The 14,231-nt window shown below is 34.9% G+C and overlaps 1 protein-coding gene across 10 annotated transcripts in view; it reads left to right on the plus strand.

Annotated features, from left to right (window-relative positions):
• The window catches only part of QKI (QKI, KH domain containing RNA binding), a 149,914-nt gene that overhangs the window by 47,483 nt on the left and 88,200 nt on the right, over positions 1 to 14,231 (plus strand). For all 10 annotated transcript variants that reach the window (XR_011647710.1, XM_058289768.2, XM_058289776.2 and 7 more), the window contains exon 3: positions 10,301 to 10,417. Coding sequence is in view for 9 of the 10 variants with exons in the window: in XM_058289768.2 (XP_058145751.1) it covers positions 10,301 to 10,417 (117 nt within the window). In the remaining variant the exon portion in view is untranslated. The remainder of the gene's footprint in view (positions 1 to 10,300; positions 10,418 to 14,231) is intronic.

Consider the following 14,231-nt stretch of genomic DNA (forward strand, 5'->3'; position numbering starts at 1 on the left):
AAAATGTTTCAAATGATTAATAAAAATGAGAAAATTAAACTGAGGGTCTGAATGCCTTTGAAGAGAGGCATTATACTGTACTCAAAATTAGTCTAGGTGTTCTAGGATTTGGGAAAGTGATGTAATCTCTCATTTATTAAATACAGATGATAATGGTATCTACCTTACTGTGTTTTGAGGATTAAAGGACATGAAGTGCCTAGTTTAGAAGCTGGCTTGTGCTTAAACACTCATAATAAAACATACCGCAGCCTACTTAATACCTTACCTTAGAAATGTTGAATGGCACCGTCCTTGCACTCGTGACACTTCCGTATTGAAATGGAAAGTGAGAATAATCATTGTTTTGTTCCGGTGTTATCACTGACTTTGTCATTTGGAATTTATCTCAAAAGATCAGTCAGGCTGAAATTTCTAAAATGTATGAGTTTCTGTGCTGTGTTGTGGAAAACCTTAATATTAAGTGATTGAATTTTTTACTATGGCAATAAAAATCATTATGTGGTTTCTGTGAACACTTTTAAACTCTGATATTCAAAAGTAGGAATATTAGTTTCTTGTATGTGCTGTGTATTGTGTGATGCATTGTGAATTAATTAAAACAAAACAAGTAACAACAATAATAAAACCAGGAGCTGGTTCCTGCCTTCAATGAATGGCGAGAGCTTTGCAGATCATGACAGTCCAGTGGGACAGGTGATGTCAGAGGGTTGTACAGAGTGAGTTTAGATGGTAACATGGAGGAGAAAACACGGAAGTCAGAGGAGCAGTGAACTCTGTTGTGGAATGACAAGGATTTGACTTGTGGGGAAGGAAGAGGTAGGAAGGTATAATGCAGAGAGAAATTAAAAGTACCTTCCATTTTAAGAGAATTGATTAAGTGACTGGAACACAGGGTGTTGTAAGGTAATAGCAAAAGTAAAAGTATGAAAAGTAAAAGTAATTTGGGATCTTTTAAAGCGCCATCTTTGTTAAGTGTTTGAACCTGACACTTCTACAAATATTGTCATCGTTTCTGCTATAAAATCTTTGGCTTTCATTGCCTTCATATTTTTAATTGCCTAAAATATTTTCTTTTTTCCCCCTAACTACTTAATTATTTGTTATCCAGAAGGATAATCATTTATTCACTTGTTTGTTCTGAATTATTTCAGTTTGTTACCCAATAATTTATGTACTCAAAAAATATTTGTCATAATTTAAGATACCCAATTCATATGCCATCAATTTCATATTTTAGTTATAACTGGTTACTGATTTTTCTCCTTTAGAGACAGCTGCTGGTATAAATGCCTCTTCTTACATAGAACCTTCATCTTGTTCAGCCAGCAAAAGTTGTTTGTAAAGGTCTTAATATGTGAAGGCTTTACCCAAATGGTTCCTGTAATTGTTATGCAGCATAAACTAGCTATTTCTTCAGGAGATATTTGGTTGCTTAGCTAGAAATTAATATAAAGGTGGAAGAAGGATAAAGACATTTTCTCCGTAAAAATTACAAGCCATTTTGATATATTCCTTCTGGTAGCTTTAGTAAAAAACATAGTTGTACTGCTAAATGGTCACACTTCTCTTCTTTTGCATATTTGCTTATGGTGGATTCACTAGTGTTGTCTAGATTAGCATCACTCCATTTGTCTTCTGCTAGGTAAAAGTTAAATCAACAAATATACATACATACTCATATGCTTATGCATGAGAGTTTGTGTATGAGTGTTTCATATGCAGTGTGTTACATGATATAATGTAAGTTTCATAAGATATCTAACTAAAACACCTTAGAAATGCTAGATAGAATTTAAAAATAAATTAAAATGAAAAAAAAAAAACGGTCCAAAGAAGTTCAGGTTATTCTTAAATTGTCTTTCCAAAATTTTAAGCAGTTACTTGTTAGCACTTTTTAGATGTGAGTCACTGAAATGGTTTTAGAAATCCATTTTTTAAATTAGTAATCAATTTTGATAAGTATGTCACGGGTTTTATCTATAGTTGCAGCATTCTTAAAAGGTTAGTAGAAAGATTTGCTGTAGTACTTTATGTTTTGTCATTGGGAGAAATCTATCATTTCTATTTAAAATGAACTGAGCAGTAATGAATAACATTAGACATGAATTGTTGTTAAACCTCTTCTTCAGAAATTAACATGCCTCTTGGCAGAATTGTAATTGGTGAGCCACAGAGGTCTGTACTTAAGCAGTAGGGTTAATGAGTGGTTCTCCCCCGCCCCCCCTTCCTTTGGCCTTTTAGAGTTGCACTTAGTTAGCTCAGGCTGTTTGAAATGATTTTCTATGGAAGTGTTATGACATTGTTTTAATTGAATGAAGCTGCAGAACGGGCGTGATAAATCAACACAGAATGATTTTAATGCAAGGCAAACTGTATTAACTTGGAAATTGGTTGCAGTAGACAAAGCAGCTGCTATGATTAATTTTTTTTTCATTGTCTACTTACACCATTCTGAGAAGGATGACCTTGACGGTTTCAATTGTATTAGAATCCCAGTGGTGTGCACTTTAACACACTTGAGCTTTGTTTGTTGGTTTGTAGGGTAGTAGAGATTATTTTATTTTTAAGGTTAGGAAAATTTTGTGTCACTGATTTAATGTTTTGGTTTTGAGTGGTTTACAAACATTTTCTGTTCAGCACATAATAATTGTGAGGATTAACTAGCTGTGGTGGAAGTCTTTTTCTTTATGATCTTGATGCCCTGGTTCCAGAAAAGGAGATTTAATGTGTGAAAAGAATAGGATGTTCCAGAGAGGGTCTTCTAAATGTCTTGTATGTCATGGAGTGTATGCCTGCCAGTTTCACAAAAGGGCACAGGTCAAAATCAATTACATATTGGTTATTTGAAGTACTCCAGTACCTTCATTAATAACAGTGCCTTTTCCCCAGACGTTGTTTTCTGTATTTGAGATATATATTGTATTCCATTACATGTGTTGCTTTTAAAAAGGATCCATGTAGAGCCCAACCAAAGGTTATCTCTGTCAAGGTTACAGATAGAGTAAAGGCATTTTCACAGGCTTCTTGAGAGCAGGGATAATTCCTTCTTGTTTTGTTGTTGTTTGTTTTTAATCTTTAGTTTCTATTTTACTCCTTAACACAAAGCAAATTTTGAATAAACATTTTGTTGAATTTGAAAGTGGAAAGCTGCTTCCTAGTCTACCAAACAATTCAATATATGTAAAAAAGGAGACATTTTCAGATGTAGAAAAACAGAGATATTTGATCACTTGAAGAGTTTTTCACTAAAGGAAACAGTGAAGTTTGTGTTTTTGGTGGAAGAAAAACGATACTAGTTGGAAAGTTAATGCTGAGAGGAATAAAGAGCAATGAAAAGGGTAAATATGTGGGCAAATGTGAATATATATTGTCTATAAAAAATGATGTGTTGTTTAAAATACATAAGAACTTTAAAAAAACCAAAAATGGCATATAAACTAGATTGGGGATAAATGGTGTTAAATATTCTAGGTTCTTTGTATTGTGTGGGAAACAGTAAAAGTGTAACTATCCAGTAATTTTGACCTGAAAATACTACATGTGAAAACTTATGGAATATAGTTAAAGCCAGACTTAGAGAAATACTTCAAGTTTAAATGTACATATTGGAAAAGAAAAAGGGTGTAATGAACTAAGAATACATTTCAAAGAGGTAGAAAAGAACAGACTAATCTTAAAGGTAATAGAAGCCAGGAAATAATAAAGGCACAAATAGAAATCAATAAAAGAGAAAACAAACATAAAATGGAGAGATTCAGAGTATTGGCTAGATTGCTGCATAATATAACACCCCAAAAATTTGGCTTAAAACAATAACCATCTTTTGAGCTCCTCCTTCTGCAGGCTGGGAATTTAGACTGGATTCAGCAGAGCAGCTCTTCTAAGGCTGCAGGTGGCTTAGATCCTTTGAAAAGACTGGAAGACTAAACAAGGGGAACAAAAAGAAAGAAAAACATAGATAATCACCAGAAATGCAAAGGGGACATTACTATTGATCATATAGATATTAAAAAGAAAATAAGACATAATTATATAACTTTACATCAACAGATTTGAAAATTTCAATATGGACACCTTTCTCAATAAACATGACTTACCAAAATTAGCATAAGAAGGATTGAAAGTCTGAATATTGCTGTATCTATTAAAGAAACTGAATCCATAATTTAAAACCTTTCACAAAACTTGGCCCAGGTAGCTCCACCAATGAATTTTATTCAGTATTTAAGGAAGAAATAACAGTAGTCTTACACAGTCTCATCTAGAGAGTAGACAGAGTCTGATTTTGAATCCAGTATAACCTGGATGCCAAAACCTGACAATATTATGAAAAAGGAAAATTACAGGCTATCCCACTTGCAAGCATAAAATAAAATAAAGTAAAATAAAACTTGAACAAAATGTTCAGCAAACTGTATTCAGCAATTTATAAAAAGGATAATATAACATGTTTAAGTTGAGTTTATTAAGTAATTATTTAAGTTTCTCTAGGGAAACAGAACGAATAGGAGATAAACGTAAGATTTTATAAGAATTGTCTCATGTGACTGTGGGGATGCACAACTCAGACTCCCTAGGGCAGGCTACAAGCTGGGAACTCCAGTGAAGGTTTTTGATGAATTCCCCAGGAGAAGCTGGATGGCTGAAGTAGAGACGGGATTCCTTTCTTCTCTTCCTGGATATTGAGGTGGAAGCCCTACCCTCGGCATACCCACCCTTTCCACACACATGGGTGGGTCTGCTCTCTTGGTTCGAGAAGAAGTCTTCTGTCCAGACCTCAGCTTCCGTGGTTCTGCCTTGGAAGTGATTTTTCCTTGAATTTGTCCCTTTCCTTTCCCTTTTAGTTCAGTCTAGCAATGATTCCATTAATACAAAGCATGCAAAAAAACTTGTTAGTTTTGCGTGTACTATACAGGGGACCAAACCATCAGACAAAAAAGAACTTTCCACGAATCCTTCCTGGATAATTAAATTTCCAATCCTAACTTGAACTGAAATGGCTGACCGGATCCATGTTGAGTTAAACCCTCACATGGAGCACTACTTTCTGGGAGACTTGATTTCTGGAAGCTTAGAATTTTCCAGACCATCAATTTCTGGTTTATTTGTGCCTGGGAGTTCAGTTCTCAGTTTATCCCTTTCCTCTCATTTTACTATAAACTGCAACGAGAAACCAGGCAGTACTTGGAAATCTCTTCAGCCAAAAATCCATGCTTGCCACTCTCAAACTCTGCCTTCCATCTGACATCAGAACTCAATTTTATCAAGTTCTCTGCTATTTTAAAACAAGGATTGTTTTCTTCTAGTTTCCAATGACACATTCATCATTTGTCTTTAATGCCTTATTGGGGAAATACCTTTGGCATCCATAATTCTACCAATTGTCTTTTTAAAGCAATCTAAGCCTTTTCTGCCAAGCACCTCACAGTTCTTCTAGCCTCTACCCATTACCCAATTCCAAGGCTGTTTGCACGTTTTTGGCATTTGCAATAGCAGCACCCCACTTTCCTGGTACCAAAGTCTGTTGCTGGGGTTGAACCCGGGACCTCATATGTGGGAAGTTGGTGCTCAACCACTGAGCCACATTGGCTTCCCCTTTTGGTTTTCTCATTTGTTTTGCTTGTTGTTTGTTTTTATTTTTTCGGGAGGCACTGGGAATCGAACCCGGGACCTCCCATGTGGGAGGCAGATGCTCACCTCCTGGAGTCACATCTGCTCCAGTGCTTTCTTATTGAAGACCAGAGGATCCTTAGCTTCTCTGCCACTCGGTAAGGCACATGTCAGTGTCTGCTGGTTCCCCCCTTCTCGTGGGTTTCCTTGATTTCACCTTCTTCCATGACTTTCTCTCTATATTCATTCCCTTTATGAAGGACTTTAGTAATAGGGTTAAGTCCTGTCTAGAAATAAGATGGCTCACACCTGAACTGAAGTAATCTCATCATCCTACATACAATGGGTTTACACCCACAGGAAAGGATCACGTTTATGAACATGGTTGTCTGGGGTACATGTAGTTCAAACCAACGCAGTAGTGTAAGGTTGGTCTAACATTTGACAATTAGTATAATATACTAGCTTAACAGAATGAAGGAGAAATATTACGGTTGTCTTAATAGATGGTAAAAGAAATCTCAAATTTAAGCATCTATTCATCTATTTGCTCTTAACATTAGGAATAGAAGGAAATTTTCTTAGTCTGAAAAAGTGTATCTATAAAAAATCTACAGTTTATTTCAAATTTAGTGATGAACTGCTGAAGTCTTTATTCTTGAAATTTGGAAAAGCCAAGGATGATAGTCCTTTATTTGACTTTGAACTCAAGGTGCTGGCTAGTGTTGTAAGGATGATAGGAAAAATATAAAATATAAGGACTAGAAAGGGAAAACAGAACTGTCATTATTTGTAGATGATATGATTGTTTAAAGAATCTAAAAGAAACTACAGAAAGATTATGAGAATTAGTAATGAATAAACAGTTCATTAGTAATGACTATCCAAAGTTGCTGGATGTAAGGTTGGTAGAGAACAATCAATTATGCACTCATGTACCAGAAACATTTAAAAAACAAAATATAAAAAGAAGTGATACACTAACAAACAACTAACAGGCAATTAACAAAAAAAAAAAACCAAGTATCCATGAATAAATATGACGAAGACGAGTAAGGGCACAACCAAAAAAGCTTTACATTCTTCCAAGAAATCCAGGAAGACCTAACCAAATGAAGAAATTGTGCCATTTTCATGATATTTTAATTTTTTTAAAAAGCAGTCTTGAGATATATTCACATATCATATAGTCCATCTAAAGTGTACATTGACTGGCTTTTTGTATAATCACACAGTTGTACATTCCTCACCACAGTCAATTTCAGAGCAACTTCATTACTCCAAAAAGACAAACCTTCTCTCTTAGTAGTAACCTCTCAATCCTTCTTTTCTTTCCCTGCCATACTTAACTGCTATCTAATTCTGTCTCTATAGATTTATTTATATTTACATTTTATATAAATGTAGTCAAATAGTATGTGGTGCTTTTGTATCTGGTTTCTTTCACTTAGCATTCTTAATATTTATATTTATGCTTACTGACTAATCGTCTACAGCAGATTTCACTGTGCTGTACAGTTGTTACATGTTTCATCCTGTAGCTTTCCTTCTAGGTACATACATGACCCTGAACTTTTCCTTTCAAGTACAATCATACCCACTTATTAACACTGTTAATTACATTCAGGACTCCATATTGAAATATGATCCCAGTTAAAATTCCTGTGAGAACTATTTTAGAAACTGACCAGCTGATCGTAAAATGTACATGGAAATGCAGAGGGCAGTGAATAGCTACGATACTCTTGAAAAAGAGCAAAGTTGAAAAACTTGCTGTACTAGGTACCAAGCTGCAATCAACTAAGACATTGTGATATTGAAGCAAGGGTAAACAGGTTAATGGAATAAACCTGCTCTGGAATAGAGCCCAGAAACAGACCCAAGTACATAAATGGGCTCTTGCTTTATGACAGTGTTGGCACTGCATAGCAGTTGGAAAAGGATAGTCTTAATAAGTGTGCTTGGACAATCAGAGGTCCATGTGTCAGAAAAAAGGAAAAGAAAGTTGTCCCATACACAGACCAGTTCTAGGTGCACTATGGAGGTAAATGTGAAAGGCATAATGATAAAGCTTCCAAAATGTAATATGGGAGAATGTCTTGGTGACTGTGGTGGGGGAAGGGCTGCTTTTAAAAACTTGATACTGAAAACAGTAACCATAAGAAAAGATTGGTAACCTGAACTGTATTAAAATGAAAACTTTTGGCCATCAGTAAGACATCATTAAAAAGAGTTGAGGAGGCATATGCTACATGATGGTAAAAGATTTTTGCTACACATACAACCATACAGTTATAATAAGAAAAAGATAAGCAACTCAAAATATTGAGGAAACTTCAAAAGGCTTCCAAAAAAGTATGTGGCCAATAAACATGTGAAAAAGTGTTCAACTTTATTAATATGCAGGGAAATGTCAATTAAGTACAATTACAAATGCACTTGCATGGCAAAAAAAAAAAAACCCAAACAAAAATGGAAATATGAAGTTTAGGGGAGGATATGGATCAAAACAGTTTTGTGCTAATCTCTTGGGAATACAACATGTACAACCATTTTAGAAAGTAGTTTTGCAGTATCTACTAAAGAACTTGGTGCATATTTTTTTTCTTGGAATTCCGCATAGGTTTTCCCCTCAAGAATCAATGCCTTGTCCTGTTTCATCTTGTTCTATTTGTCATGTTAGAGCCCTTCGTCAAGTAATTGGGTGAGCCTTATTTATTCATATTTAAGCGTGAAGCACTGAACATTTAAATTAGGAACTTGTGTTCACGACCAGGGCTTATCCACAGGCTGACTTTGATTTGAGGTGATCACCTGAACTAACAGCCTTCCCAGTGGGACTCAAGGATAGAACATGGAAAGTCTTTTCTCTGGGCATTTCAGTGTTTCTCGAGAAGAAAACTACCTGGAAGTTAGATGCCTAGGGATTGGTGTTCTGTGGACAGGGAAGGTCTCATTTGTTCTGTGTATTGTTTTTACCTTGTCACACTTCTTTGTCTCACTTTGTTTTCTGTAGAGCATGGTGTCTGTGTCAGGTCTTTTTGGGGTTCTGTAGGGCATATTTGCTGTTTATCATGTTCTCCTCTATGAACATTCTAAGCTGTGTTTATTTTTTAGTGTGAGGATCTGAGGTTTCTTAAAGTGGAATTTAGGTTTCCTGAAGTCCAGAATTTATAGTGGTCTTGGTAGGCTATTAATTGCCTACATGCCAAAGCTTGTATTGGATCTTTTTATATATATACATTATTCCTTGATTATTTTATTTATGGCCTACTCTTTCAGGGAGACCAAGTTGCGCTCTCTTTTTTTAAATTAATTTTTAATTTTTTATTGACATATATCATTCATACATGAACCTTTTATATATTTTTATACAGATGTGTGCATATATAAGTGGGATCCTTCCTACATTTCTAAGAGGTGGTTATTATTATCCCATTATATATTTGAGGCCTATTTGGTGTGATTTTCAAGTTTCCTTATTACTATTCAATATTGCAGCTTGGATACAAGCTTGGGCATTGTGTGCTTTCAGGGTTTGAACACTTAACTCGAGTATACTATTTGGAATTTCTTCAGATTGGAGATGTGTGAAAAGGTCATGCTGACTGGTGATTTAGGTGATGTAAATGCCTTGTTAAAATGGATGGGATGCCTGCCATTGGGGTTGTAGGTTGGGTGCAGAGAAAAAGTATTAAATGCAGAGAAGTGGGCAAGTATAAGAGGTTTTATTTCAGTTTAAAGAAGTGGCTCAAGCAAATTCAGAATCTTGGATCTTGATTGTAGAGCTAAGAGCAAGTGCTTACAGGATCAAAGTATCAAAATTAACTGGGAAGAGAGGGGTATCTTCATACTCTATATGTGTGCTGCCTACCTTTCATTTGAGAATCACTTGTTGAAGATGTGGCAATGCTGATGAGCAGCGTAGTGAGTCAGAGTGAGAGAATGAGAGAAGCCTTTGCAGTGCAGAAGCCCTCACAGCCGTGAACTCCAGCTTGTTAGTTTTATGTAATAATATACTAACAATAGGATAACATGCAAGAAAAAAGTGTGTCAGTACCTTTTTTGATTGAATAAATAAATGAAAATGACCCAGGGGTTTTTGTAGAACCGATAGTAGGCACTCATTTTCGTCTTTTGTAGAGATGACATGTGAAGGAGAAAGATTTACTTTTCAGGATTCAAAATTCAGTCTTCTTCCCATGGGACTTTTTTTTTCTTTTAAATTACCCTTTATATGTGAGTATTACAAGTTTCTGTTGAAGGATGATAATTATTTATGTAACTGTTTATATGACTGTCTTATGCATGGGAAGAGTTAAGGCTCCTTACAAAAATATTGAGTGTGGTATAAGTTAAAAGTATAAATGAAAAAATTCTAGTTTAGATTACATGTTGATGGGCAACTCATTGTGAAATCTGTTTTAAAGCTGGGTAGTTGTTCCTAATTTATAGTTTGTATTAGTACATTATGAAAGCTTCATGCTAAGCAGTAAGCTGTTGTATTGTAGTTAGGCCCCTAAACCTGGCAGTAAATTCAGAGAGGCTCTTCAGATTTTATTTTAGTTGAGGGTTAAAAAACATTTAACTCAAGGAATAAAATGAAATGTTTTAAAGTAATTTTAAGAGCTATAAATTCATGCAATTCATGTATGCTGACTTTTTTTTTTTTTTTTTTTAAATACAGTTTAATTTTGTTGGGAGAATCCTTGGACCTAGAGGACTTACAGCCAAACAACTTGAAGCAGAAACAGGATGTAAAATAATGGTCCGAGGCAAAGGCTCAATGAGGGATAAGAAGAAGGTAAGTCTTTAAGTGAATAATTTATATTTACTTCTGCATCTTAGTAATAAAATTTTGGTGTTTGACACTTTGTGCATAAAAAACGATTTCATGTCAAACTTTATAATAAAATTAATACCAGGAATGACATCTGGAAGTTTAGGTCTTTTTAAAGATGTTCTCATGATTTCTCTTGTTAGTTATTATTTTTCACTTAGCCATCTAAAGTATCAGTCAGTACATTTGGCTTACTTTGGTATTTAGCTTTGGAAGTTGCCAGTTTGCAAATTAACCAAACTGTAATGTGTATGTAAAAATATGTAGCTAAAAGTTTAGAAAAACCTAAAATGTTTCTTTTGGTGAGGTTTAAATGAGAATGATCAAATAAATAACTTGGATATCTGTCAATCTTTGGGAGAGTTAGTAGATACAGAAATCAACTAAAAGGAGTAGAGTTTAAAACTAGCCATATGAGGTCATTTTGGATTCTACCAACATTTTGTGCTGATTACAAGTTTTCTAGACATATTATTTTCAAGTATCTTGTTTCTGATTTCTTTTTTATTTTTTTTTCCCCCTGCCACTTCTTGTTTTGCTAGTTTAATTAATAAAGACGTGCTTTAAATATTGTTGGGAAGGTTTCATTTACCTAGTTTGCATTTATCGTATGATCTGTGGGCTGGATACTTTTGAATATCTGTCTGTGTAAAAAGTATTTGAGTGATTTAAAAAAAAAACCTAGATGTTGCTTGCTAATAGTTATAATTATTGCTAGGAAGGATGATTAATTTTTTAAAATGATGCTTTAGAAAGTGCTAACAAATGATAGTTATATGATCAGTTCATATGAAAGCATGTGCATTGAATCACTTGATGGAACTTCTGGAATATTGTACTCAAAAGGTATTCTGACATTGTTTTGAAGGCTTGTTTTCTGACCTTTTAACCTAACTTCATTTAAGCCCTACTTGTAAGCTGACTCCCCACAGCATGGTAGTACATGAGTTTTCCTTGAGCATTTTTAGACGGAAAAAAAACACAACTTTTTTGGATTAGAATCCTAACAACTTAAACATATTCTGAGTCATCTGAGAGGCAGTCTTGTCAAATGAGTATTACCATGAAGTTTTTGTGCCCATGGTTTTGCACTTAGGATTGCACTGGCATTAAATAGTATAGTACTAATTTAATTTGCCTAGGGATAATGAAATGAAGTCTCAACAACTGAAGGACAAATAAATCTTCACCAAGAAGTTAGCATATTAGCCTGTTAAAATTTGTTAGTATTCCAGAACAAAGAATTTTTCCCTTTTCCTCAGCCTCTGTTAATTCTCTGTTAATGACATTTACTCACTCATATCCTCACAGGACACAGAGGATTAGAGTTTGGAACTGTGTAGACATCATGGATTCTAAGCTGGAGTAGGGTTGAATTTGTAGCCTAGAGAGCATTTTCTGCTCGCTTTGGCCTGCCACTCAAGAGGCACAAGAATATAATGTTTGAATGTGAACTATGTAACCAGATTGCTTAGGTTTGAATCTTGGTTCTGTCATTTAGTAGCTTAGTGACCTTGGACAAATTATTTAATCTCTGTGCCTTGTAAAATGGGAATAGTAAGAGTACTTTCCATTTAGAGTGGTTGTGAGGATTAAGTACTTAGAACAGAGCAGTATTTTGTACATAGTAAGTGATAAATTAATGCTAGCAGTTATACTCAAATAATGTCTTTTTGGGGGGGGAAGCTAGGGATTGAACCTGGAACCTTGTATGTGGGAAGCTGATCGACCACTGAGCCACATCAACTCCCGAGTTGGGTTTTTCATTTGTTTTGTGTGTTGTTTTTTAAGGAGGCACTGGGACCTCCCCATTGGAAGTAAGGACTAAACCACTTGAGCCACATCTGCTCCCAAATAATAGTATCTTAACGCTTCCTTAGATAGTGCATGTTTTTTTTTTTTTGCATGCTGTTTTTATACTTTTATGTAGTTTCACAGGGTAATACTATAATTGTAAACTGTAGAAATGACAGCACTTATTTTGTAACCTTCAAATATCCCATATTCTAATGGCTTTCTGTTTTGGTTCTCTAGTAGTTGTTGATTCCAAATTTGGGTTTTGCCATTTTGTTTGTAACCACAGATAGAAGCAGTTTGTATTTATTTATTTATCTGTCTATTTATTGAGGTGCTGAGGGCCAGGGATTGAACCTAGGATCTTGTATCTGGGAAGCTGTACTCAACTGCTGAGTGGCTTCTTTGAGTTGGATTTTTTTTGGTTTGTTTTGCTTGTTGTTTGTTTTTGTTTTTTTCAGGAGGCACAGGGAACTGAACCTGGGACCTTCCATGTAGAAGGCAGGCAGTCAACCGCTTGAGCCAAATCCACTCCCCACATATTTTATTTTCATTTTGCACTGATTACTGATGGAAAAGTTCATAGACTATACACAATGCAAGAAAAAATAATAAAACAAAAAATGGTAATATGCTTTGGGCATATCTGATTAATTCAGGTGCCTATAGTATGTTTCATACTATTGTATATGAATTCTGTTAATAATTCATGTACAGATTTATAATACTTGGAGTGTCTTCTGTAATCTTAATTTGAATCCACTGCACATGGTAAATTAATGAAATCATCTTGGTTTATGCTGTAGTTGCTCTATTCATTGAGCTCTTAAAAATGTAATAAGAGTAAAGTTAAAATGGAAGATACTATCATTTGACTATTTTTGGAACGAAAATGAAAAAAAAATAGCTGCGTACAAACTGATGTTCATAATATCTCTGATTTAACTATTTCAGGAGTTAGAGAGAAAAAGCTATTTGGCTTTAAGCTTTTCTGCAGTTGTCAGTTTATGTAAAAGCTAGGAAATCTTAATTTATTATTTGCTTCATTTTCTTTTAACAAAAATATTTTGATGGAAATTACTGCTGGTTTGAACCCTTCACTAGACAGTTAAGCTCTGTGAGGGAAGACCCACATTTATTTTATGTAGCATTTCCCTGGTGTTTGGTGAATACCTGGCCCAGAGTAGGCATTAGAAAGAATATCTGAAAGGAATGAATATTTTGTTTAGACAATAAATGAGAGGTATAGATGCCCATCCCTTTCAAATAAAGTTTGGCAAATACAGAAAATTGTAAACTACATGTGCTTTTAATTCTTATTTGGAAGATAAGTTGTACTGTATAATTCTAAGCTGCTGCTTTTAAGCAAGTAAGTGAATGTGCCTCTTTAGTTTTTATTCTAATTGGTCAGTATTATTTTGGCATTACTGATGGCCTCAACAGCATGGTTTTGGTATATAAGTTTAATGGAATAGCATTGGGTGATTTCAAGGAACTTAGAGTAGGAACTGCAGTCAGATTTCACGAGGTACCGTTTCAGGGCTTGGAAGGCTAGTTGTTAGGAATTTCTTGTCCATGAAAGCCAGCACGTGGCAATTCTGACCTGTAGGAGATGTAATTTTAGTAAAAGAAAGTAATTGCTTGTAACTCGTGGCTGGAGCAGCCACATGGAGGACTGTGGGAAAAATGTCTTCATGCCAGAAAGGATGGTCTGTCTTCAAAATACGAGGGGGCAAATGAAGAGCATATGCCATTAAAACAGAACAATTCCATATATAAATACTTGATAAGTTATTGTAGAGTGAAAATTATTGCTAAAATGGCAGATGAAGTCCATATTTTGGGGGGGTCTGTATGGAATGGTCTTGATAACCTTTGGAGATTTGTCTTATCAGTTCATAATCTATTAACTCTTCTCTGAGAACTTCTCCGGTCGTAAACAGGTGGGAGGACTAAGTAGCTGGGCTTTTAAGATCCTGTTTTT

Source organism: Dasypus novemcinctus, chromosome 28, assembly GCF_030445035.2.
Source record: "Dasypus novemcinctus isolate mDasNov1 chromosome 28, mDasNov1.1.hap2, whole genome shotgun sequence".
Lineage (NCBI taxonomy): Eukaryota > Metazoa > Chordata > Mammalia > Cingulata > Dasypodidae > Dasypus > Dasypus novemcinctus.